Source organism: Rhinolophus sinicus, linkage group LG14 (assembly GCF_036562045.2).
Source record: "Rhinolophus sinicus isolate RSC01 linkage group LG14, ASM3656204v1, whole genome shotgun sequence".
In the NCBI taxonomy this organism is placed as follows: Eukaryota; Metazoa; Chordata; class Mammalia; order Chiroptera; family Rhinolophidae; genus Rhinolophus; species Rhinolophus sinicus.
Window position 1 is genome coordinate 1,718,131 of NC_133763.1, and position 27,959 is coordinate 1,746,089.

General features: G+C 38.9%; 1 protein-coding gene across 3 annotated transcripts; it reads left to right on the forward strand.

Moving 5' to 3' along the window:
- RMDN1 (regulator of microtubule dynamics 1) lies at nt 1-27,347 on the forward strand. Of its 3 annotated transcripts, none has more exons than XM_019726263.2 (10): nt 1-194; nt 6,876-6,993; nt 11,416-11,512; nt 13,139-13,298; nt 18,200-18,289; nt 21,012-21,067; nt 22,835-22,922; nt 24,155-24,185; nt 26,176-26,270; nt 27,218-27,347. In XM_019726263.2, exons 1-10 carry the CDS (start codon nt 66-68, stop codon nt 27,266-27,268), a joined length of 915 nt encoding a protein of 304 aa, XP_019581822.2. In that variant the 5' UTR covers nt 1-65; the 3' UTR covers nt 27,269-27,347. The 3 variants fall into 3 exon arrangements, 2 of the variants coding, with proteins under 2 accessions (XP_019581822.2, XP_019581821.2); XR_012491812.1 differs by having other exon boundaries at nt 2-194; nt 22,835-23,055; nt 26,137-26,270; XM_019726262.2 differs by having other exon boundaries at nt 3-194; nt 26,137-26,270.
- Nucleotides 27,348-27,959: the final 612 nt, after the last annotated feature.

Below are 27,959 nucleotides of genomic sequence, written 5' to 3' on the forward strand. Positions count from 1 at the left end.
TTTCGCCCCGCCCCGCTTGCTCCTCGGCGGCCTAGGAGTTGAAGTGTCAAGCGCGCGAGTAGGTCATGGCGCTGTCAGCGCGGCTCTGGCGTTTTCTCCCGTCGGGACGTGGCATCGCCTGGGGACTTCGGCTTTCGACAGGTGCTGCTGGCAGCCGCGGCACGTGCGGGCGTTGGCGACTCGGCGGGTCTGAGGTAACTAACCCGCCGTCCTCGCTCCCGCTTCCCCTCCGCTAGCGGCCCGCGCCGTCTTAGGGAAAGTGGTGAACTGAGGAAGGAACTCGGGCCGGGCGTCCCCAGAGACTCCCGCGACCGACAGGTCCTCGTCCTTTACCTGTGTGAAGTCCCCCGCTTGCGCTCCCCGAGACGCTGTCCGTCCTGTGTGACAACAGCCGGAGCGGGGAGAACCTCGGCCGCTGTGAAAGTTCCCTTTCGCGATGCCGGTTACGGTAACCGCGCCTGCGGCTGTCAGTCTAGCGGACTGAAACGTTTGTGGTGGGATTTTGAAAATTCCTGCGACTCAGAAGCAGAGATTTGGTACTATTGAGGTCTTTTTATTATTATTATCATTTGAGTTGCTCGCTTTGCCTGCATAATGTTAAGGAAGAATGCTGAGATAGATGTTGGATTGTAGTGCCGGTTTTGGCATTTGTGTTACACTGTTCGGGCTTTCCTTTATTTCTGAAACAGGAGTGGAGGGCGAGACCGGGCATTGGTGCATACGGTATATGTCATTTGAACTAGATGTTTCATTATTTCATACTCTAAAATGCACATTTTTGACTATGTGCAGAGTTACTGGGTTGGGGTAGGCGGTAATGAAAGACAGTAAGGTTTGCCCCCTTTTGCTCCCAAGAGCTTATAGGAAGATGTGCTGCTGTTGGATGATGTATGCAAAAGGGTGGGAGGAAACTGGTTAGTTCCAGTTTTCAAATTACAGCATCGGTGAATTTAAAACTATTTTAGTGATGTGATCATACTTTAGGTAATAATAGCTAACATTTATTGAAGTCTTCCTATATAGCCAGTCATTGTGTTAAGTATTGCCTCATTTAATCTTCATTTCCACCCTATGAAGTCAGAACTGTCACTTTAACCATTTTTTAAAAGAGGAAACTAAAATAGATTAAGTAATGTGTCTAAGTCTCACAGTTAGAAAGATGTTGGATTTGATGGCAGATAGATTCTCTCCAGAGCCTATGCGCTGCACACAGCCACTGTGCTTCAAAACTGAAAACTAGAGAAGCAAGATAGCAAGGGTAAGACAAAAGTCAACAACCGGAGGGACTAAAGAAACATGACAACTAAATGCAATACATAATCAGGATTCGATCCTGTGTGGGAGAGAAAATAGTTGGTATAAAGGACAGCATTGGGACAATAAGCAAAATTTGTATATTAAATAATAGTATTCTGTCAATTTCCTTCACTTCTGCATACTCAGTTTCTTCCAGGGTAGTCAGGAAGGTCAGACTATATTTAAGGAGATGGGGTTACTCAAGGGAGTAAATACCAGAAGGCGGGGATCTACAGGGGCCGTTTTATTTTTAATTTATTTATTTATTGAGATATAATTGACATATAACTTTGATTTCAGGTGTACAAAATAATGATTCGATACTTATGTATATTGTAAATAGTCACCACAGTAAGTTTAGTTAACATCCATCTCTACACAGTTATTTTTTTCTTCTGATGAGAATGTTTATGATTTACTCTCTTAGCAACTTTCAAATATATAATACATTATTAACTATAGTAACCACACTGTACATTAAATTCCCAGGACTTATTTTTAAAAGCTGGCAGTTTGTATCTTTGATTGCCTTGTCCCATTTCACCCACCTCTGCCCCCTGCTTCTGGTAACCACCAGTCTATCTGTTTTCTGTATTTATGAGTTTGGAATTTTTTTTTTTTTTTTAGATTCCACATATAAGTTAAATCATATGGTACTTGTCGTTCTCTGTCTGACTTATTTCACTTTAGCATAATGCCCTCAAGGTCCATCCATGGTGAAATTTCATTCTTTTTATGGCTGAATAATATTCCATTGTATAGATATACCATATTTATTTATCCATTCATCTATGGACATTTACTTGTAGGTTGCTTTCATTTCTTGGCTATTGTAAATAATACTGCAATGAACGTGAGGGTGCATATATCTTTTTGAGTTAAGTGTTTTCATTTCCTTTGGATAAATATTCAGAAGTGAAACTGCTGGATCACAAGGCAGTTCTATTTTTAATGTTTTGGGGAATGTCGATACTGTTTTCCATAGTGGGTGCACCAATTTACATTCCCACCAACAGTGCATGAGGATTCCCTTTTCTCCACATTCTCGCCAACACTTGTTATTTCTTTTCTTTTTGATAACATCCATGCTGACAGGTGTGAGGTGATATCTTATTGTGGTTTTGTTTTGCATTTCCCTGATGATTAGTGATGTTGAGCATCTTTTCATGTACCTGTTGGCCATTGTGTGTCTTTGGGAAACGGTCTCTTTAGATCCTCTGCCCATTTTTTAAATCAAATTGTTTGGTTTTTGTCTATTGAGTTGTATGAGTTTCTAAAAATATGTTTTGGATACTAATCCCTTATCACATATATGATTTGCAAGTGTTTTCTCCCATTTGGTAGGTTGCCTTTTAATTTTGTTGATGGTTTCCTTTGCTGTGCAGAAGCTTTTTAGTTTCATAAAGTCCCACTGCTTTATTTTTGCTTCTTTTGCCTTTGCTTTTGTTTTCAAATCCAAAAAAATTAGTGCCGAGACTGAAGTCAAGGAGCTTATCACCTGTATTTTCTTCTAGGAGTTTTATGGTTTCAGGTCTTAATGTTCAAGTCTTTAATCCAATTTGAGTTAATTGTGTGTATGGTGTAAGTTAGTGGTTCAGTTTCATTCTTTTGCATGTATCTGTTCAGTTTTGCCAATGCCATATATTGAAGAGACTGTCCTTTCCCCATTGTATTGATATATTCTTGGCTCCTTAGTCATAAATAAATTGATCAAATATGTGTGGGTTTATTTCTGGGCTCTCTGTTTTGTTCCATTAATCTATGTGTCTGTTTTTATGCCAATACCATACTGTTTTGATTACCATAGCCATGTAGTATATAGTTTGAAGTCAGGGACTGTGATGCCTCCAACTTCGTTCTTTCTCAAGATTGCTTTGACTATTCAGGATCTTTTATGGTTCCATACAAATTTTAGGATTATTTGTTCTATTTGTGTGAAAAACACCCTCAGAATTTTGATAGGGATTGCATTGAATCTGCACATTGCTTTGTGTAGTATGAACATTTTAACAATATTCTTCAAATTCATGAGCATGGATTTGTGTCCTCCTCAATTTCTTTCATCAATGTATTACAGTTTTCAGTGTACAGATTTTTAAATTTAACCTCCTTGGTTAAATTTATTCTTAGGTATTCTTGTTGATGAAATTGTAAATGGGATTGTTTTCTTAAAATTCTCTTTCTGATCTTTTGTTATTAGTATATGAAAACACAACAGGTTTGTGTATATTGATTTTATATCTTACAACTTGCCTGAGTATGTCTTTAGTTCTAACAGTTTTTTGGTGGAGTCCTTAGAGTTTTTATGATATAATATCATGTCATGTGCAAATAGTGACAATTTTACTTCTTTCAGATTTAGAAGCCTTTTATTTCTCTTTCTCATCCAATTGCTCTGGCTAGGACTTCCAACACTATGTTGAATAAAAGTGGCAAGGGTTGGCATCCTTGTTTTGTCTCATCTTAGAGGAAAAGCTTTCAGCTTTACACTGTTGGGTATGACGTTAGCTGTGGGTTTGTCATACATGGCCTTTATTATGTTGACGTATGTTCCCTCTATACCCACCTTGTTGAGAATTTTATCATAAATAGAGGTTGAATTTTGTCAAATGCTTTTTCTGCACCAGTTGAGGTGGTTACTGATTTATGGCCTTCATTTTGTTAGTGTGGTGTATCACATTGATTGATAGGTGGCTATTGAACCGTCCTTGCTTTCCTGGAATAAATCCCACTTGATCATGGCATGTGATCCTTTTACTGTATTGTTGACTCTCTTTTTTGTCTTTTGATACTTTAATTAATAATGTGTCTCATGAGTCTCTTTGGATTAATCTTATTTCTAATTCCCTGGGTTTCCTGGATTTGAATGAATGTTTTTTTCTCCAGGTTAGGGAAGTATTCAGCAATTAATTCTTCAACTAAGCCTTGTGCCCTTTTCTTCCTTTCTTTCTTCTCCTTCTAGAATCCCATAATACAAATGTTGGTCAGCTCGATGTCACATAAGTTCCTTAAGCTATCTTCCCTCTTTTTCATTCTTTATATTTTTTGCTGCTCTGATTGGGTGAGTTCCATTGCCCTGTCTTTGAATTCATTGATCCTTTCTTCAACTTCATCTCTTCTGCTGTTGAACCTCTCTTGTATTTTTTCAATTCAGTTATTGTATTCTTCAGCTGTGTGACTTCTGTTTGGTATTTTCTTATATTTTCTCTTTGTTAAAATTCTTACGTTGTTCATTTTCCCCCTGAGCTCAGTGAGCATCTTTATGACTGTTATTTTGAACTCTTTATTAGGTAAATTACTTTTCTCTGTTTCATTAAGGTCATTTTCCAAGCTTTTATCTTGCTTTCCTTTGGAGCATATTTTTCTCTTTCTTCGTTTTCCTTGACTCTCTGTGTTGGTTTCTATGCACTGGGTGAAACAGCCCCCTCTCCCAGGCCTGAAGGAGTGGCTTGTGTAGGAGATGAACCTTCTTGTTCAACCCTTCCCTAGCTCTTGCTGTCATCCAGTCATTGTGATTGTTCAAGCAGCTGACTTTATTCTTAGTGGCTCCCAGTAATGGAGGGTACACCAAGATTTGTCAGTGTCCCAAAAGGGGGTATTTTAGTAAGCACGTAGATTCAGGCTGATTGGAAGCCAGACCTCTGGCACCAGCTTTTAAAGTACAAACACCCCCAACCATGCTTCTCTTTGGTAAATGCAAATAAACTCAGAAAATTAAATGTTAAAAATGTGACTACATCAAATTTAGTTTGACTACTTTGCCGTTACCTTGTTTCAAATCCCTTTGGGTTCAGTATCTTGTATACTCATGCTCAAGACGATAATAAAGCACTGAGCACATTGGAATGTGTTGGATTCCTGATTCCTCATTCCTACTCTGGATACTTAGGAGAAGTCAAAATGTGAACCAGGGGTGGGTTGTGTTTGTTTTCTTAACCTGCACAATCAGAAGAATCGAGTTGTCATTTACCGTGAAAGGGAAAACTGAGGGAAACAGTAGCTGTTTTGGCTGATAAACTTGAAGTTCCTGTTGTACTTCATGTGAAGATAAGTGTTGATTAGGCAGCTGGATTTAGGGTTCTGAAGTTTAGAGGAGACACTGGGCTCGTTACGTTTGCATGTTTTTGACATGTTGATGGTAACAAGTCATGAAATGAAATGAGATCACCAAAATGATACAAATAGAGAAAACAAGGTCTGGGACTAAGCCCAGGACACACCTGGACAGTGAGGTATTGGAGATGAGGAACCAACAAAAGGAACAGGTGTTGAAACGAGGAAATTCAATAGAGTAGTATTTCAAAAGCTAAGTGAAAATGTTTCAAGAGTGAGAGGACGCAGCAAGTGCTGGGAAAGGGGCTGGATGTTATTACAGAGGGGCCTGAGGAGATTGGGGGTTGCTGGATATATTCATTATCTTGATTGTGCTGATGGTGATGGCTTTACGGGTTTATACGCATGTCTTAAATTGTACCCATTATGTATGTGCAGTTTATTGTATATCATTTACCTCAGTAAAGCTGCTTTAAAAAATTAAACATCCAATCATGATTTTTTTTAAAAAGGAGAGAGTGATCATCTAGCAAATGCTGTTGAAAGGTCAAGTAAGATGGGAATTCAGAATGACCATCGGAAATAGCAGTGCCCTTTGTTACTTAGTAACGTCAGGATCCTCAGTGGAATTGTGGGGATAAAAGTGTGATTGGCATGAGTTCAAGAGAGAATGGGAAGAGGGGGTAGGGATAGAGTAAACACAAGTTTGTAAAAGAGTTTTGCTGAAAAGAGAAGTTGGAAAATGAGTCTGAAGGGGGTAAGGGGAAGCTTTGGTGTTTGCTTTTAAGAAGGGAAAGAACACAGCTCACAAAGAAAGTATAGCTTATTTTTATACTGATGGGAATGAATCAACAGAAATGGAAAAAGAAAGAAAAAGAAAAATGCTACATGACAGAGAAAAATTGTTGTGGGAGAAGGGAAGTGAGACCCATATATTCCTCCTTTGCCATTGGTCTTGAGAATTCTGACCATGATTATGAAAATTAATTTCTAAATCTCTTTGGATATACTCTTTATTTTATTCGTTGTTTATTGAAAAACTGAGTTTTGTGGATCACTTTTGAAGACATCTTTACTTAAAGCCGTGTACGTTTTTTATGTGTAGAAATTAACCATATTTGATATTTTCATCTTGTCTGGTTTTTTTTGGTCTTTTTCATCTTGTTTATTCTTAAAATTGGTATGTATATGTTGGTGTCTCATAGTTTATTTCATACCATTTTGATATCCGTGCCTCCTCAAATAAAATGTAGCTCTTCCAATCCAGCACTTACCTGCATGACTGATTCTTAGATTTAGCTACCACCCTTAACCACTCTTATGAATCCTAACAGAACATGCACTCCATTGAAAGTAATAACGTGAAATCATTTTACTGACGCATTTAATGAAGTAAATTCGGAACTTCCAGTATTCTTGGGATTGGTTGCTTTGGGGGTGGGAGAAAAGTGACGTAATTTTAACTTGGTGTGGTAGTTGCTTCACATTTTCTGTTTAATTAATTCTGACCATAATTGTTTCCATAGGTGATGGGAAACCCAGGGGCTTTCAGAAGAAGCCTTTTATTCTCAGCCTTGTCTTATTTGGGATTTGAAACTTATCAGGTCATCTCTCGGGCTGCTGTGGTTCATGCCACAGCCAAAGGTAAGTCTAAGCTAAACTCCTGAACGCTTAGTGATTTATGTTTGTCTTTTTTGTTAGTAACTTAGTTATTTTTGAATAGACATTGAAACTACTATCGTTATAGGCTAGATTATTTTCTACTTTTCTCTACTTGTCAGTTTGATATATGTTCTTCTAGTAACTAGAGCTCCTTCAGTGAGAAACACCCTATTAACACTTTATACTTGTATAGGACCCTTGGGCTAAGAATATTTGTTACATTTTTAAAGGGTCCAGGGATTGTGGGATGGGGAAGAATATACCACAGAGACCATATCTGGCCAGCAAAGCCTAAGATATTTACGCTATGGATCCCTTATAGAAAAAGTTGCCAATCCCTACTTTATAAAGCTACAATGATTCTTTTCTTTCCTTATTGCTGTGGTGTTACACTAGCTTTAGAGTTATTTAAAGCTACCATTCTGAACTTATTGAAGAAGAGATAGTAGTTATAGGATTACATATCAAGCATGTGACTAAACTAGAATTTATAAAGTTTGGAAAAGGAAATGGGGTGCAGTGACCTAGCCGTCCAGCTTTTTTTATTTAACATTCAGGTGCTGGATGTTACTTCTTTTTTGCAACGCGTGAGAGACTGCAGCAAAGCTGTGTCTGGGACCAGTACTTGCCTGGTATATGTATACAGTTGTCATGGGGGCCACGAGTTTGTGTGACGTTCTAAGTGTTTATTACTATAGAAATTCTGATTCTTTTTATCCAGTACATGCTAATTCTTTCATTTTAGCTGGCTTATACCTATGTTCATATACAGACTATTCAAAAGAAGTCACAACTTCCTCTGCAACATAAAAATAAAAGTATGTATGTACAAAAATAACTCTAAAAGTTAGTTCCAATCTAGCACTAAATAAAACTTTGAAAAAAAATAACATTTTAACATTCCAAGCTATAACATATTCTGAAAACTAAATTCGTTGTTTTTATTACAAATTTTAATGAAAACTGTCCTATGTTTTTTAATCCTTTCTCTATTTTCAAGCATAACTTGAGCACTTAAAACATTAATGCGAAGAACAGAATATGGATATTCATTTAGCTTTCTTTGATTTTCTTTAGCTTTTTTTTTAAACATAACCTTATTTTATAATTAGTTGGTTGACATGTTGTTCATATAATTTGTGACACTAAGCCACAGCCCTTGAAAAAAATCATCAATTATTGGTAAACTATAGAAACCATTTTTTTCTAACTTATGAAAATATAACTTCATTGGTGTCCTTACAAGTTTTATTGTCATCTGTCGCCCTTCTCTGCTATTTTTCATTTTTTTAGGAATTGGTCTTCAACTAATTACACTCATCAAAACTTCTGCTTGATTATCTTTAGATCTGCTTCATGCTCATTGAAGCCAATTAAAAATATTTTTTCTTCTCCCTTTACTGAGATTAAATCATTAAAAGTGAGACTGTTTTAGAAATTAATCCAAGGACATGTATATATTTTTGATTGTAGGACTCATTTTTTTAAATGATTATGTCTATATTTACCACAGCATACCTACTTATCAGCAGTAATTGAAGCAGTCCAGGAGAAAAATTTTTATTATTTCCTTGAAAGAGGCAAAATTCAAAGCCCCTCAAGATATGCTAATGCATTCACAGTATCTGTGTGTGAAAGTCCACTTGTAAAATGCTTAACAGCTGGTTCCAAGTGGCTCAGCTCGCCTGCTCTTCACAGTCACTGCCGTTGCCTTTTCATGTTCTTCTACTGATTCTCTGTACGAGGACCCTGCAGAGCGGGTCAGTGCCCCCTCCGTACACGGATCCCTCTGTACTGCCCAGGGCACTTCGGGAGGCTCCGCGCACTCCCAGTACCGCCGAGTATTATGGTGTGAAAAAAGTCTTGCCTTAGATTTTATGATGTTGCTGTACTTACAGCCTTATAGTGTCTAGAAAAATCTTAGCGTATCTAGGAAATCTAGGTACTCACTTTCTGCTTCATAAGTGCTCCCTGGAGGAACTTCAGAAATAGAGCTGTTTGCTTGCCTAGGGTGGAGTATTTCATTCCTCTCACTTGGCTAAGACTACACTTAGCAAGGAAACTAGAAAATCAAAGTTTACCAACTTACATATGCACTATGTCACATCGTGGGCCGTATTTTTCCATTGTACAGCTGTAGGTTGAATTAGTGTCTCCATTCATCTTGGGATATTTATTCACTTCTTAAGTTGAAAACTAATTTACTTTGAAAGTTTAGTCCATTTATAGACTATGGTCTCTTGATGTCAGTAACAGCTCATTTTCAAATATTTTCAGGAAAAGCACAGAGCATTAAACAAGTTAAAACCAGTTGATTTGCAGGTGTGTGAGGGGTCTGCCTGCTCCCGTCCTAGTGCCTGTGAGTCTGCAGTGTCAGAGGCAGTGTATTTGTCCTTATAAATTGCACAGTAAGTGATTTCAGAAACTTCTGATCAGAATCAGGGAAAAGCATCTATCTGTCTGTCTATTTATAGATCTATATCTGTATATATCTATATGTATCTATATATATGTATATATCTACATATAAATATATAGATTTAAAGCCTGGATACTATAGTTTGTGCTATTGTACTGTATAATAAAGTAATTGGAGATCAGTGATTTAAGAAGTTATAAAAGAAGAATACAAAAATGATTTAAACTATGTTAAATTTTTCAGTCGATTTCTCCATTTTTAATTACATGAGTGATGAGATGTAGAGTTCCTAGATCATGTTAAGGACAGTGGTCTCTGTAAGTCTCCTCAGGGAGTTGGAGAAAATTCAACAAATAGAATTAAATGTAACTTTGCTACTTACACATATGCGTATCATACACGTGTCATGTGCACGTTCAGATGTACCGTATCAGCTACGTTTAGTCTGATAAGCGAGCGCCACTGGATTGAAATCAAGGTGAGGGCAGGGCTGTGTCCCTTGTGGAGGCTTCAGGGAGAATGTTTCCTGGTGTCTCAGCTTTCAGAGGCCGTCCCTTTCCTCCATGCTCACAGCCAGCAGTCACTTCGCTCTGACCTTGGGCCCACTGTCACACCTCTTCCCCATTAGGGACTCCTGTGTTTATATTGGCCCCACCTATTGGCTAATCCAAGGTAATTTCCTTCTTTGATGTCAGCTGATTAGCACCTTAATTCCATCCCCAAACGTAATGCCCCTTTGCCATGCAAGCTGTACGTTTTCACAGCTTCCAGGGGTTAGGATGTTTGGAGCCATTGTTCTGCCTACCACAAATATCTGCTAAGAGTGCTGAGACTACTACTTACTCTTTTTAAGAGTCTTTGAATTGTTATAACCCGAATCTGGAGAATAGACCACTGATAAATATAAAGAATAAAAGGGAGGCAAACTTAAGAAAATTAACCAGCTGTGGGAATATTATTAAACTCTAGCACCTAACTAATTTGAAATAGGATTAAAGAGTGGGAAAAAAATCTTTATTTAATTTTAGGGTTTCTTTGCTATTGTCATTTAATTTTTCTTAAACTAGTATGATTACATCATGATGTTAACTTAATAAAAACCACTTCACACGGTTGTGTCAAATTCATGAGGTGTTTTGTTTTTTTTGCTGATCTAGATTTTAATTTTTCAAAAACTCAAAAAACTGTTTTAACCTCAAATGCACTATGATTAATTAAAACATACCAAGGTAAATAATAAACTTAACTGAACAACATTGGAATATTGTCTTATATGTAGGGCTGAGTAATACAGCTCCCTTACAGAAGACAACATTAAATGTGTGTATGCCTTAGTGATAATTGGAATATCCCAAAATTCAGACAACTGTTTTCTTCAGTAACTAGTCAACTTTTTTAGAGCATTACACTGTCTATAAGTTTTGTGTGCTTTGGAGTAATGTCTAAACTAGTTAATGGTTGGAGCATAGAGCCAAGGAGTTAAGTTTTAGATTCTCTGTGTAGTTAACATCATGTAAGTTTTTGATGACATATTTGACTCTTTCCATAATATCTGTATGAGTTAAGTCATGAAGAGAATCTAATAATACTATGGTTCAGTCCGTGCAAATTAATAATTTTCAGTGGGTATCATACCATTTCCTATGATGGATGGTACTTAAAAGTAGCACTCACAACAAAGAGGGGAAAGGTAACACAAACTCTTCAGAGGAAATTCCTTTCTTCATTTTAAAAAATGTATCACATTTAGTACCAGAATCAGTTTTCTAATTTTTTACTCTCCATAGTTTAAGTAAATCACTTCCTGTGATAGTGTCACAATTATTTCTACGACACATCTGCATATTGCAGAATTTCTGATCTCTTTATAGAGGATTTCTGTATCTAATTTCTTTTGCTTATATATGAAAGTGTTTGTGTTTCTTAGAATTATTGTTGTCTGGCTTGGGAAGACCTACCTTACTGTGTTCTTCTTTCTTTTATAGTCTCGAGAGTTGAGGAAGTCCTTGCACAAGCAGACTACCTGTACGAAAGTGGAGAAACAGAAAAACTTTATCAGTTGCTGACCCAGTACAAGGAAAGGTAAGTGATATGTGAGGGGACTGGGTTTGCGGTTTCCTCAAAATTTTTGTGTTATTTAACACTTAAAATGATTCTTGATGCTTGAAATTTTTATGCTTTAAAAAAGTTTTTATTTCAAAGTAATATTTCTTAAGACTTTAATTGATAGTATGCTGTTTTTTTCTTACATCAAGTGACTTAAAAATGCTGCATGTATGCTGTGATGTAGGAAAGGCTTTTCTGCTTACTCTAGTAGAATGCTGAAATACTTTCTCCATTTTGTTATTTTGCTTTGGATAATACAAGGTCGTCGTTGAATATGTTTATTGCATCTATATTGTATATTTCTCATTTCTTTTAAATTAAATTTTTATTGGTATAAGATTTATATTACTTAGGATGATTTTATGCCACCATTGAATGGTATCCGTGTATCACTTTAAAAACAGTCTTTTAGAGAAACTGAAAATACCTTTTTTGTTTTAATAGATCACAGGTTTAGTCCAGAGAATCACTGTGTGTGGGGGGGGGGGGGGGGGGAGGATACAGGGAGAAGACGATCCAGTCCCAGAAATTAAGTCAAATAAGGCTAAAAGGCATTTCCAGGTCACTGATCAACCTTGTCTCCAAAACTGAAAATATTGAGTCATTTTCTGCTCCATTTCTGAGATTCCCCAAACAAGTGTTTTCCCCAAGATCTGTCAGTTTTACTTCCTAAATATCTGTCAGACCCATTTTTCCTTCTCCATTCTCCCTTCAGTAACTTAAGGTGGCTGGTTTGGCATTTTATACTCACTGCAGTAACTACCTGAAAAGTAAGTTATAAGGTAGTTAAACCATATTCATTGAATTATAAATATGCTATTGCTACTTTTAGTTTACAAATTTTGTGTGAATTGTTTTTGTTAAGAAATATATAATATTGTAAGGCTTAAAGGCAGACATTTAATAAAAAGGAATTTAAGGTTAGTTTTTAAAATATTTATAACTCTTAATTGTGGTAACATTTTATTAAACATTTCTTATTTTATATGATCATATGTAAGGGCAGTTCTTCTAGGAGTCCAGTGCCCTTACTTGAAATATGCCGTGTATCAGGGCATGGGTGACGCGTTCAAGCATAGGGTGCATTTTGAGGTTCCATTACTGTACTCAATGCTTCATTACCAAGTACTTGTCATATACCTGTTGTGTGCCAGATCCTGTATTTGGGGCTAGGGCTACAGCAGCGTTGTTTTTCTTAACATGATCCTGTCTGTTTATGTATTTTGTGATATTTTCTGAACCAGTTTGTGAGTTTTCTGAAGCACAGTTGCAATGAAGTCAAGCCTCAAGTTATGTGTTGAATTTGCTAAGGTGAATGTTTAGAGAATTCAAATACAAAGATATTTTCTAAGGAAGTTGCATTTTATATAATACAGGTAAGTTATATTTATGTATGATGTTTGATATTTTGTAGGAAATTTTGGCAAATAAAGTTGTGTGAAAGAAAACAACAAATTTAACATTATGAATAATGGCATCTGATATCGTGTTGCTTGCTGTGTCCTCACTGACCTGAAAGACCATATGTATTCACTAGTCATGTGGCCCTGAGCAGTTCGTAAATGCAAGTTAAATGGTTGTTTTATATCTATTTCACATTAGTGAAGATGCAGAGTTACTGTGGCGTTTGGCACGGGCATCACGTGATGTAGCTCAGCTTAGCGGAACCTCCGCTGAGGAGAAAAAGCTCCTGGTGTATGAAGCCTTAGCGTACGCAAAGAGAGCCCTAGAGAAAAATGAATCAAGCTTTGCAGCTCATAAGGTGAGGTGCCGAAAGTACCAGAACCGCTACCCTGTGCCGAGGGGGCGTTGGTCTGTTATCACTGTTTACATAGAAAAGGGAGTGGTCCTCTTCTCAAGTCGGGAAGAGATTTATTTTCAGATCGTTTTTTCAAAAAGAAGTTTTTTCCCTTGCATTCTTGAACATTTATTCTAACTTCATTAGTATGTTTGATAAATTGCTTTTGTGAATGCTTGGTTTTGAACAAAAGTATTAGTAGTTTCATGAATTACCTGTATTAATTCTTCTTTGAATGTTTGGTAAAATTCACCCGTGACGCCATCTGGTCCACAATTTTTGTTTGTGGGTGGGGGGAGGGAGGCTTGATTACTGATTTGACTTCCTTAGTTATCTGTCCAGATTTTGTTTCTTCCTGATTCAGTCTTGCATGATTGTATGTTTCTAGGAATTTATCCATTTTTTCCAATTTGTTAGCACATAATTGTTCATGGTATTTCCTTATAATCTTTTGCATATCTGTGGTGTCAGTTGTCACTTCTCTTTCATTTCTGATTTTATTTTTTTAGGCTCTCTTTTTCCTGATGAGTCTGGCTAAATGTTTATCAATTTTGTTTATCTTTTCAAAAAACCAGCTGTTGTTTCATTGATCCTTTCTATTTTTTTAAACTGTTTCATTTATTTTCACTCTGATTTTTATTTTCTTCCTTCTACTCACTTTGGGCTTTGTTTTTCTTTTCCTAGTTCCTTTAGGTGTAACATTAGACTATTTGAGATTTTTCTTGTTTCTTGAGGTAGGATTGCTGTGAATTTCCCTCATATAACTATTTTGCCTGTGTCCCATAGATTTTGCGTTATATTTTCTTTTGTCTCTTGGTATTTTTTTTATTTGTTCCTTGATCTCGTTAACCCATTCATTGTTTAGTAACGTGTTATTTAGCCTCCATGTAGTTTGTGTGTTTTTCAGTTTTCTTTTTGAAATTGATTTCTAGTTTCATACCATTGGTATCAGAGAAAATTTGTGATATCATTTCAGTCTTAAGTTTATTGAGACTTGTTTTGTGGCCGAACGTGAATGGAAAATGTTCTGTGACTATGGTGGAAAATGTTCTATGTCTATGGTGGAAAATGTTCCACGTGTATTTGAAAAGAATAGGTATTCTGCTGCTTTGGGACGAAAGGCTCTAAAAATACCAATTAAGTCCATCTGGTCTAATGTGTCATTTAAGGCAACTGTTTCTTTGTTGATTTCATGTCTGGATGCTCTACCCATTGATGTCAGTGGGGTGTTAACATCCCCTATTAGAACTGTATTACTGTCAATCTCTCTCTTTATGTCCATCAATTTCTGCTTTATTTATTTAGCTGCTCCTATGTTGGGAGTGTATATGTTTGTAAGAGTTATATCTTTTTGCTGAATTGATCCCTTTATCGTTATGAAATGCCCTTCTTTGTCTCTTGTTACAGCCTTTGTTTTAAAATCCATTTTGTCTGATATAAGTATTGCTACCTCAGCTTTTTTTTTTTTCATTTCCATTTGCATGAAATATTTTTTCCATCCCTTTACTTTGTCTGTGTGTGTCTTTCAATCTGAAGTGGGTCTCTTATAGGCAGCATATGTACAGGTCTTATTTTTTATCTATTCAGTCACCCTATGTCTTTTGATTGGAGCGTTTAGTTCATTTACATTTAAAGTAATTATTAATAGGTATGTAGTTATTGCCATTTTATTAATTGTTTTATGATTGTTTTTGTAGTTTTTCTTTGCTTCTTTCTTATTTTCTTGCTCTCTTGTATGTTCATGACTTTCTCTAGTGTTGTGTTTGGATTCTTTTCTCTTTCTTGTATGTCTTATAGATTTCTGGTCTGTGGTTACTATGTGCTTCATGTATACCAAGCTATGTTGGTAACAGTCAATTTTAGGTTGATGGTTGCTTAAGTTCAACCACATTCTAAAATCACTACAAACTACTAGAAACAAACTACTTTGTTTGTTTATTATCATTTTAAAAACTCTTTTGTGTGCACGTATTTGTGGTTATCCCTTAATCTATTGTTGTAATCACACAGGATCTTCCTGCTTTTGTCTTTTAACCTTTGTACTAGTTTTTGTACTAGTTTTATAGTTGGTTGACCCACTGTTTGCCTCACCAACACTTGTTACTGTAGTGATCCTAGTTGGTGTGAAGGGATATCTCATCCTAGTTTTGATTTATATTTTCCTAATTACTAATGATGTTAAGCATCTTTTCATGTGCTTATTGGACATTTGTGTATCTTCTTTAGGAAAATGTCTATTCTGATTTTTAAACTTGGTTGTCTTTTTATTGTTTAGTTGTAAGAGCATTTTTTCTAGATACTAGACCCTCATTAGATATGATTTGCAAGTCTTTCCTTCCATTCTGTCTTTTTACTTTCTTGACAGTGTTGTTTAATGCACAAGTTTTGATTTTGATGAAGTTCAATGTATTTTTCTTTGATTGCTTCTATTTTTGATGTCACATCTGAAAAACTTGCCCAATCCAAGCTTATGCAGATTTTCATCTATGCTTCTTAGTCAGAATTTTATATTTTTTAGCTCGTACATTAGGTCTTTGCTCCGCTTGGAGTTAACTTTTATACATGCTGTGGTAGGAGTCCAGAGTAATTCTTTTTGCATATAAATATGCAGTTTCCTAACACCATTTGTTGAAAAGACTGTTCTTTCTCCATTGAATGGTCTTGGCATCCTTGACAAAAATCAGTTGAACATAAATGTATGGGTTTATCTTTGAACTCTCAGTTCTATTCCATTGGTTTATGTGTATCCTATGCCAGTGCTACAATGTCTCAGTTACTGTAGCTTTTTAGTAAGTTTTGAAATAAGCAAGTGTGAGTCCTCCAGTTTTGTTCTTTTTCAAGATTGCTTTGACTATTCTAAGTCCCTTGAATTTCCATACAAATTTTAGGAACAGCTTGTAAATTTCTGCAAAGGAGCCAATTGGGTTTTTGACAGAGATTATATTGAATCTGTAGATCAATTAGGGGAATGTTACTATCGTAACAACATCATGTCTTCTCGTCCATGAACATGGCTTATCTTTTCATTTACTTAGATCTTTTTTTCATTCAATAGTGTTTTATAATATTCTTTGGTTAAATTTATTCTTAAGTATTTTATTCTATTTGATGCTATTATAATTGGAATTGTTTTCTTAATTTCATTTTCAGATTGTTCATTGCTAGTGTATAGGAATGCAACTGATTTTTGCATATTGATTTTTATATCCTATAGCTTTGCTAAACTCATTGATTCTATTAGGGTTTTTTTGTATTTGTTTTTTTGGTAGATTCTTTAGGGTTTTCAATATAAGATCATGTCATCTATAAATAGAGATAGCATTACTCTTTTCCTTTCCAATCTGGACACCTTTTATTATTGATCTTGCCCAATTTCCCTGGCTAGAAGGTCCAGCACAATGTTGCAGGGGCAGGAGTGGATGTTCTTGTTTTGTCCCTGGTCGTATGGAGCAGCTCTTAGGCTCGCCTCATTTTTTTCTTGTCTCTCAGGTATCACTGTCACCTGATAGTATTTTGAGATTCTTTATTTTTTATACTTTGTCTTTTTTTTTTTTTCCTGAGTTTCAGGCAAGAAGGTAAATCTAGTATCTGTTGCCCCTTCTTAGCTAGAATATCTATTTAAAAGTTTCTTTAAAAATAATGTAAATTCAGTATAGACAATAGGCATTTTGGAAATTGAGAAAAAGAATACAGATATGGAAATAAAAATCACCCACGATCACACCTCCTACCATCAGCTCTTGCTAGTGTGATCATTAATTAATTGGTCACTAAATGCCAGTCTCATCGGGGGAGAATGCTAAGGACTCATCCAAAAGCTTTGTTTATTGTGTATGTATATGGTGGTTCAGTGCATAAGAGGAGGTGATTTTATCCAGGGCCCTGAGATATGGGAGAAGATCAGGGCATCAAGTTTGAGACCCTCTGTGACCCCTCTGGTCATCTGCATTTGGGCTACTGGGTGTCTGCCAATGAAGATTAAATTAGCATAGTCTACAGAGGTGTGTGTGTGTGTGTGTGTGTGTGTGTGTGTGTGTGTGATTTAAAGTATACTTTTTAATTTTTAATGAAATTGCAGGATAAAAATATTTTGGTGGAAAATAGATTTAAACAGAAGTTTAAGTGTTAAAGTATTTGTGGTTATAATTATTAGAATCCCACAGACATAAACTCAAACAAAAGAAGGGTGTTTATTATAAGAAACTTACACTTCACAGAACCCAAAGGCAGGGTCAATTTAAGCCTCAGTTGCTTTGAGGCTCTCGTCTCTCCTCTTTGCTGTCATCTGCACGTCCTTTCACCACAGACCATTGTTCTCCTAAGTCTAGTGACTTTCCACAGCACCTGGTTTATGGAGCTTCGATGTTTTGGATTCCGTTCTTAGGGAAGCAACTCCAATGAGCTCATTCTGGGTCTGTTGTCCAAGTATGGCTGTGGGGACTAGGTCAAGGCTGACAAATGTGGCCGTTGTTACCTTAACAATGCAGATTGGGAGAAGAGGTAGCGCCCCGAAAAGATGATGGAAAAATAAAATGATGGTCATTCAGGTGCAGATTTTTCTCAATGTATATTCAGACTGTCGACATGTATTATTGTTACTCCCACATTGCATTGATTTCTTAGAGACTCACTACTCTGTGTTGTACTGTAGTTCTCCAAAGACACGTCCTAGCCTATCCTTGAGTTCCTTGGGGGCCAAGTCCACTTTTCTTTGTACATTCCAGCATATTTAGTACAGTGTTTATGCTCAAAAACTTTTTGTTGAGTGAGAATGACCACTGAGGAATAGTTACTCAGGTTTGCCTTGTATTGAATGGAATATTATTAAGTGTTATTCTTCTTACACCTTTTCCTTCTATTTTTAGTGGTATGCAATCTGTGTTAGTGATGTTGGAGATTATGAAGGCATCAAGGCTAAAATCGCAAATGCCTACGTCATCAAGGAGCATTTTGAGGTACTGATGAACTTAAAAGTCATAGTTTTCTGAGTAGATTTGTTTCACTTACCTGAAGCCAGATCGCAAACCACCTAAAACGTAGTGACAGTTTGTTTCTCCCGATTGGGTGGGCTGACTGCTCAGGGGCGCTTCTGTCATGCTTGGTGTCTCTGGGTCCATGGAGAGCGAGCGCTGCATTCCCTGGGACCCTCGGCTGGGACAGGAAAGCACAAGGTGGCCTCTGACCTGCAACCGTTTCTCCACGTTTCTTGTCATCATTACTCGTCAAACCCAGCTCTTTGCTGGCTTCCAAGAGCGAGCGTTGCGAGGGGAATGTTCCAGTGTGCAGGCAGCACACTCAGTAATATCCTGCGGATGCAACCAAGTCGGGCCAGGAGCAGAGGCTAGGAGGGGACGATCCGAGGCCCTGGCCGCTGGGCGGGCGGCCGCCCTCCAGTATGACAGTGGGCTCACCACTCCCCCAGTGACAGTGCTGGTTACGAGTAGGACCTGTGTGTTTGTACATTTTCATATTTCCCCTCAAGTTAATTTACGTAGTTAGAGTAAGCCCTTCCTGAGCTGCCAGGAATGCTGCAGGACTGTGCATATTTCCTGACGTGCGTGCGCTCTACTGCGTTGTCCTCAAAGCGCACACAGCTGCCACTGAAGGCCCAGCGTGTGTCCTTCTTACAACTCTGCACCGCCTCAGAAATGCAGAGGGAGAAGAAGTGATGAAACCGTAGGGCTAATGCTCACGTGCTGGCTGATGAAACCGTTTCTGAATTCTGGGGTATAGTCTCAGGGCCCAGTGTATTTAATGACCAGTGAAAAAGAGCTATGGGCTGGGAGGCAGGAGACGTAGGTCCTCATTCAGGCGTCAGCAGTGTGTGTACACGTGTGTGTATTTCAGTTGAGTAATAATGTACAGTCTTCACATTTACGACCTTTGAACTCAGATCGCGTTCTGTAATCAGTGGTATTTGGTCATTGGCAGCACCTTCTGGTAATTGGCAGCACTTCTTTTCTAGTGGCTTGTAAAATAATAACGTGTCATAATTTTTATGGTATCTTACACTCAATGAAATACAGTATTTTGCTCCATGGCGTTAGATAAATCTTCTACGTTACTCTGTGTCTTGAGATGTAAAAATACATGACAAGTAACTTCCAAAGTGAATAATGAAAAATTGCAGAAAATGTATTAATGTATACTTTAAAGAAACAGTGAAGGCTATAGGTTATATTTGGAAAAAAAACAATGTTTTGTATAAGCTTTCAAATGTATGTGTGTTAAGTATATTTAAAAATGACAATTTTTTATCATTTATACTACTACTTCAAATTCCACTATTATAGCTGATGTCGGAAGGAATTATTCTGGTCGTTTTTGAAGACTTAAACTAATGGCAGGAAGAATTATGAAAAGGTTTGCTTGAGAGTAGCCCCTCCCACCCATGAGACGGCTGCACTCCCGTAGCCCAGGCGTCAATTGCACATGACGAATGGACTTTCTTTTGCATGTAGAATGGTTCTGGATCTGTGCCATTCTTAAATAGTTAAATAATTTCATGTGGTGCTTGAGTTTCTCATGCGCCTGCCAACGGGCAAGGATACACTTTAAATATATTTTACTATAAATCGTATCACTGTATTGATAGTAAACTTGAGATCAGTGCTGGTTCGTATTCATGTGAGTAAAGCAAGGTTGAAGTGCCTGGTACTTAAGAAAAGTAAAACGAGGATGATGCTGGTGACGGACGATAGGACTGCGTTAAGCACCTCTTGTTACTTGCTCGTTTCAGTTTCACCACCACCCCCTGCGGGTGCTGTGGTACCTTCTCAGTTCTATAAAAGCAAACCCAGATATGCCAAGGTCAAAAAGTCAGAAGCCACCGAGTTGTGGTTGAACCCTGGTATCTGGCTTCAGAGCCCACACTGGTAACCGGTACAAATAGTTGAAAACGCGTCTCACACATTACCAACTGAACGTGAAAATATGTGTGTACAGAAAAGCATCAGCTAGGAGGTCTCAGTTTTTAAAAAGGGGTCTTTTATTTTTAATGGAATAATGTTAATCTGTGAAATTTCCTTACTTTTCAACAAAGTAATGGATAAAAGGAGGAGTAATTTCTATAAAGTTATTCTGTGGTTTATGCTTTACACTAATTCACATCAGACTTTCGCATAGGAAATAGAAACTAGGGAGACTATCAGCATATTTTACATTATACAGAATTATTCTAGTAACAAATTCTGTGAATAAGTAGTATTTTTTCTTGGCTAAATATAGATGGGGAAGTTGAGCAAAATCTGCATGCAGGACGAGACTTTCTACCATGATGTTCTTTGTTCTTTTAGGAAAGAGTACTTTGTACTCAGTAGTCATATAGGACTTGGCAAAAAGAACTTCCTTATTTTTCTTTTAATTTAGAAAGAACAGTGAGCGCTATAGGGCACCATTCTCAGAATTAGTTTCACTGACAAATTTCATGTTTTTTCTCATCAACCCTATTGTCAGTTTCTGACCCTAAAAACCAGTAACCTTCGTACAAGTCATTTAATTGTGTATGGAAACCACGTTAACCAGTTACAGAATCAGGGGAAACAAATTGGTGTTGAGCATCATAGACTGAAATGCAGCGTTGCAGATGGTTTTTACATCATTGCGTCTTCAGCAAACATAGTAAAGTGCTCAGTGGTGTTTAAAAAACAAATGACTGATTTTCTCATTTCTTGTTAGAAAGCAATTGAATTGAACCCTAAAGATGCCACCTCAATTCACCTTATGGGTATTTGGTAAGAAAATTTATTTAAATTAAATGTTCAGTGTTATTTAATATGATCTTACTTTGTAGTATATGAAAAGCAAGATGTAAAATATTTTAAAATATTCACTTGGAAGTCAAGAGTGTTTAAGCCATTAAATTAACTAGTGGTTGGGCATGTACTGTTAGAAAATACTAATAAATTGATTGTGATCATGTTAAACCTTATTATGCAGATCATTTAGAAACATGTACAGTCGTCCCCCCTTATCCGTAGGGGACACATTCCAAGACCCCCAGTGGACGCCTGGAACTGCGGACAGTACCGAGCCCTACGTATGCTGGTTTTTCCCTATGTAAACTCACCTTTCCTCCTGAAGGACACTACCCGGCTTCTTTATGGCGTATCCAAATTGCCAGCGTCACTGCTTGAGCGCTTTGGGGCCGTTGTGAGGTGGAGTAAGGGTGACCAGACCACAAGCACTGCGTGCGACACCTGACCGCTGATGTGATAAGACGAGGCGGCTGCTAAGAGACTAATGTGTGGGGAGCCCCTAGTGCGTGATGCTGGGCACAGGGACGGCCCCCGTCCTCGCAGGATGGAGCAGGTCATGCGAGATGCATCACGCTGCCTGGAAGGGAGTGCAATTTAAAAGTTAAGATTTATTTATTTCTGGAATTTTCCATTTCATAGTTGGACAATGGCAACTGAAACCGCAGGAAGTGAAACCATGGCTAAGGGGGGACTACTGTACTAAGACTGACAGGTCTTAAAACTTTTGTTCGTCCTTTAAAATTCCCCATGTTGGGTGGGAAACTCTCCTTGCCCAGGCTGCGTGAAATGGGCTCACGGTCCACTGCAGAGACCCGGCAGGGCCGAGAGGCCGTCTGTCTGCAGTGGGTCTGAGGCGTCCTGTCATCTGAGGAACATGCCAGCTGACCCTGGGAGCTTTGTGTTCTCATGTAACCTTTGTCCACTGTACATCGTACTTGGCTGGTGTGAGCGTGCGCCAGTGTGTGTCACCTGCTTCCTGGTTTAAGAGTCTTTCTTGAGGAAGGTTCGCCACTGTTTTCTTTGGGTGTATAGTCTGCAGAGCTAAATATTCCTTGTAAGAGGTGTAACAATGTAAACAGTCCTGTATGAAGCTCTTTGGAAAGAGGTCTAAAGGAAGGACGCATGAAACTCACCACCTACTGAGGAAGGGGACAGCTGAGGGATGGTCACTAAGGCAGAGACCAGGGAGCAAACATGAGTGAGACACAGTCTTGGCCACACGGTCAGACTAGTCCAACGTCCAACACTGTTTCCTGCTCATTTCGGAAACTTGTCAGAATCGTCGTGTGGTGACTGTTTGCCTCACTCTTAAATATGGGGACTTAAACTTGCCACTGTTTTATGCGTATCATGCTCACTTTGTAATTTTTCTTGATTCTTTTTTAACTTCTGAGTTAGTTTTTCCCATGTGAAAAAATAGGGCAATGATCCCCTCTCATTTAGTTATAAGGTGAGAGAGAACAAACCCCTGAGCGTAGCACCTGGCAGAAAATGAGCCCTCAGTGAAGACTCTGTTACCATTGCGAGTGTGATCGCGGCCTCTTTGTTTTATCCCACAATGCACCCTGACTGATGCATCAGGAAGCCGCATCTAGATAATGAACGCAGTGGGAGGTCTAGCCTACTAAATATTTGCCAAGTCCAAACTGTTTAAATGGACACTAGAAGATTCCTTTTGTATCTGTCTTTAAGGGCACAAAGGGTACGGTTCGAATGTATGAATGTTCTTTCATTTCCCTGTAGGTGTTATACGTTTGCTGAAATGCCTTGGTATCAGAGGAGGATTGCTAAAATGCTGTTTGCGACCCCTCCCAGCTCCACTTATGAGGAGGTGTGTGCTGTCCTCGTGTCCTTAGTGCCGGTTTCCTAACTGCGGGGCCGTTTGCAGTGTACACACATCTGGACTGAGCAGTGAGGGCCTAGCACGTTTCTCACAAGGCTTCTTAGCACCTCTGTCCACACTGGTGAGTGGGTTTCCTAGGTGAGTGGCTGGCAACTCAGGTGTGTCGGGTGTGTTGTCAGCTAGAGCAGCCCATGGCTAACATCTACGTTCGTTTCCTGTTTGAAATTTATACCAGATAAAAGTCATAAAATAGAACAAGAATGGTAGAAGCTGTCATTCAGCATGTTTTAGGTACACGTTCTGCAGAATAACAGCCATTTGCCTGGAAAATAAAGTACATGTTTGTACTGACAACAAAGGAAGAGTAATTGAAGCTTTAAAAAAAAAAGTGGTATTGACAAACTCTATTCTCTCGTATTTTCCAGGCCTTTTGCTTTTCTTGTTAAAAATAAAATTTGAAAGGGATTTCTGGGCAAATATTTTGGGTTTACTCTTCACAACATTTTCACAGTCAGGAAATCGGTGGAAATCGTTTTCCCAGTATTTGTATCATAAGGAGTTTTTTGGGGTTTTTTTGGCCTGGAAAGCTGTAGCGTAGAATTATATGTAAAGTATATTGGGTATTTAATTAAAACACATTTGGGAAATATTTATTATTAAAAAGAATGCCTTCCAAGTAAAAAGGTAGTCAGCTCTGCTATGACAAATTACTTGTTTGGGAAATTGGTTGTCAGTTAATGGATTATAAAAACAGTTCAAGTGGGACAAGAAGAATTAGCAGAATTCCAGCCTCACAGTAACATGTTACATAGAAATTTCAATAGTAAAGGACTTTGAAAAATTCACCGGCACAACCTGTGTATCACTGAGTTCAGCTTTGGATTCTATCTAGTTTTTCCCCTGGAGTCACTGTTAAGATTTCAGAAGAAAAAGGTCAGAAGAGCAGAGGTGCTCGTGGCAACGCTCCCCCTGCACCAATGTGGCTCTGGTCCAAGCCGTGACTGCAGGGGCCACATGTCCCCTGCTCTGGTGACTAAACAGTCTTATGTTCGGGTTTGCTGTTATCGCTCGCTGTTGATGAATTGACCATTATTTTAAGATATTTTAATGTACTTCCTGACTTATATTTAACATAGGAATAGATCGTTAGAGAAAATATTTTTTTAATACTGATTCTGTTTTAACCCTTTTCATTGTGTTTCGGTTGTGTTTTTTAACAGGCTTTAGGCTACTTTCAAAGGGCAGAGCAAGGTAAAATATTTTTTATTTCAGATACCAATCTAGTTAAAATTGTACGAATACTTTATATATATAATAGGAATTTTTAAAAGAAAAATGTTATTTATTCTGCTACACTTTTGTACTAGACACTATCAAACAATTTTTAAAGTGTTTATTCAGCAAAGACCACCTGAGTAAGAATTTGGCCCTCCCGAATTTAGAGCTGCGATTCTGGAATGGTCCTTCCTTTGATGTCTTCAAATCCAGCCTTCCTTTTCGAGAGGAGGCTTTGTCGGTTAGCAGTCTCATTTAAGACCACACAGCTAATTAGAGGCATTTCAATGGAACTGTCAGGTTTTAAACCAGGCCAGTTTTTATTCCGTTGCAGATACTGTCTACTTTTCCTATTGTCTACTTTTCCTATCACTTGTGCTTAGAAGAAATGGCCAGCCTACTAAACTGACACCAGCCCATCCTAACTTGATTCTTTTTAATATTAGCAGCACCAACTAGAGAAGGCTGAAATACATTTCTGTAATCAGAAAATTAGACTGTTTTAAATTTGAGAGCCTGTTCATATGGACTTGTCCAAATGCTTTCATGATAACAAAGCACTCTTAAAAAACCGTTTTTTTCTAAAGAACTGTCTGAATGTTAACACACTCTCTGTGATACGTTTGTTCTGACTGTTACTGCCTTCCTCTGCCATTCTCATCATGGTCGCTTGACATGTCGTGAAGATGAATCTAGGAACAACGTTTCCCCAAAGGGATGTAAAGCCAGGGCGGTAGAGACGTGAGGGTTGGGGTGATGAGAAAAATGTGGTCTCGCGGTGCTGCGGAGAAGACAGTGCTGCTGGTTAAGTGCAGTCTTCTCCAGTCGTAGCCCGGAGGTCGCTGGCTCTGCGGTCTTCCCTCCCGGCCCGTCTGGCGGCGGAGTTCCATCAAAGGGCCTCAGCCTTATCACTCCACGCAGGAGTGTTTGTTTACGTGTCTAAGACCAGATCAGGGAGGACGGGACTTCATTGTCTCACAATTGCATCCTCGTTGTTTAGGATGATGCTGGGCAAATTTGCTAAATGAGAAAAAGATGGAGGAATAAATTGACTTCACCCCAGGGAAACCTTAAGTACACCCAATGGCATCTCACCAGTATGTTCAAATTAGAGTTTCTGGCTGAGGAGCAAATGGACTTAAACTATATGCAGGAAAGAGTGTGCTTTGAATATAAAGGGTCCCGGTTGATAGGAGGAAACTGGGTAAAGAACTAGTGAAGCACGTGGGACCGTCCCATGCTTTCATTCATAGGTTTTCTGTTGACATTTCTCCCTCAGCCGAGAGTGTTCCCCACCTTTGTTAAAATCCTGTTCAGCCTCCAACGCTGCCCAGAGTAACCTCTAAGAGCTAGTTGCTTTTCCCCCTGCTTCCCTTGGTCCCCGTACTTTAGAATTAGTACACCTATCAAAGCATTCTTTTCATTCTTTTTACATTTAGTTGTGCTCGTGTTTCTCTCTCCTTTCCATTATAAATTCCAAGTGTGGCCCACATTCAGCACACACTGGTCAACCCAGTGTGCGTAGTGACGTGTCGTCATTTCATTCTCACTCGGCAAGAGTGTGGAGAGCGTGTTAGGTTCCAGGCTCTGCTGCGGGCACTTGGGGTGCAGCAGGGCACGAGACGGGTACAGCCAGGGCCCTGCCCCGGGGAGCGCGCCTGCTGCCGAGCCTGGGCCCAGCTATTAGATGGGGCAGCTGCTTTAGGCAATCGCTGTGGAAAGGCAGGTGTGTGCGGTGCGGGGCCCGGCAGGGTACATGCTCAGTAAGTGATCATTTTACAGGTGGTTGTGATAGGAATAGTGGGACAGGAGAATCTGTGAGTTTGGACATGTGTACTGACCACACAAATTTATTATTGGAATGTAGACCAAAAAATAACAGTACTGTTTCATCTGAGATCAGTTTGTTTTTCCTTCTTGCAAACAGTGGATCCGAACTTCTACAGCAAAAACTTGCTTCTTTTAGGAAAGACTTATTTGAAGCTCCACAACAGAAAGCTTGCCGCTTTCTGGCTGGTGAAAGCCAGGGACTACCCGGCACACACGGACCAGGACAGACAGGTAAGCGTCTCCACCCAGCGAGCGGCACACACACCCCTGGAAGTGAGCGGGAGCAGGGACGTCTGAGAAACCTGCAGTCTGAATGCTTATTGTTGAGACGTGTCCACTTCAGACGTGTAAAGGCATGGACGTTTACACTCGCGCCTGCCTGTCAGCACACAGGCGTGAACGATTTACTGCAGTAACAGCCACTCCTGACTGACACTCTGCAGACCAAGGACAGTATTTTGCCGTGTATAATGCTACTTTTTTGCCCAAATTTGTAAGGGAAAAATAAGGATGTGCATTACACATGGGTAGTACTAATTTTATGTCTATTATATGTAAATGTTTTTAATTCTTTTATTTATGCTTATGAGTTAAGTGTAACTCTAGAAATCAATAGCGATATCCGTATGCAAAATAATACCCTGGAATACAATCATCGGTTTTGGTGAACTTACGAGGAACTTGCAGAGGAAGAGTTGTTGGCCTCCTATGATAAGTAAAAATCATACATTTGTTACCGGTACATAACATTTCTTGTACCTTGTATCTGTTCCTGTGTTTTGTAATTATTTGTTACATAACATTTCTTGCACCATAATATGTTAAAAAGTAAATGCTAATATTCCTTTATAACACAAAGGATAAGTACCTGAATGTAAACAAATAAAAATTTGAATTGAAAAATTAAAACGAAAGATTTTTTTCCCTGAAAGTTTGGGCCAAAAACGTGGGTGCGCATTATACATGGCAAAGTATGGAGTTTCTAGAAGGGAACTGGCGGGCAGGGCTTGTGCAGTGCTGCTGCACTCCCATCTCACCCAGTCCCCACATAGGACCTTTGCCCTCACACGTGCCGTCCTAATTGGGGGAAAGTCAGAAGCACAGCCCACTCTGAACGTGACCCCACCGGCTGGTCCGTGTTGCGCTGCTCCTTCATAACACGTGTTTTTCCATTTTAGATACAGACAGAAGCCGCTCAGTTGCTTACTGGTTTCAGTGACAAGAACTGAAAATGTTTCAGAGAAGAAAGCACATGAAGTATCTAGGAAACAGTGCCTTTTTGTCAAATTATAAGTACATTAACCATAACTGTTCTGTCTGTTTTCTCGGTTCTTTTCATTAGTGTGGTGACCATTTAACAGATTAAACAAACAGAATCCTAGGTTTCTTCACAAAAACAGTGCAGAAGAAGTAACTGTCCTCAGAGTGGTATAGGCCTGTCAGTGGCTCAGGGGCAGAGGTTACTGTGCACTTGGGACACCAGCGATGCAGTGGTGTGACATTTCTGAGGACCGATGGCCAGGAAAAGGAGGCTGCAGGGCAGGGGGGCAAGGGCGGGGGGCGTCTTCAAGTTGGGCTGATTCATGGTCGGTTGAGATGGGGCAAAAGCCGCAGTGACAGTTGGGGCGGGAAGCAGAGGGTCCACAGAGGGTACCAGGTAATAACTCACAGATGTGGGAGCCAGTCTCCCAGGGCAGAACCCGCATCCAAGAGCCCGTTTAAATGTGACGTCACCTCATGGACTTGTTTCCCTGCTGGGGTGAGAGGGACGCAGAGCTCAAGGGTGAGATGGAAAGGAAGGTGTTTCCAGTGGACGGGGCTGGAGGCCAGCCCTGCAGGTGAGGCTCCGTAAAAGGAGCGTCCTGACTGCCCTGAGCTGCGTGTGTGGGTGGCCTCTCCCCAGGGGACACGGGGAGCGTG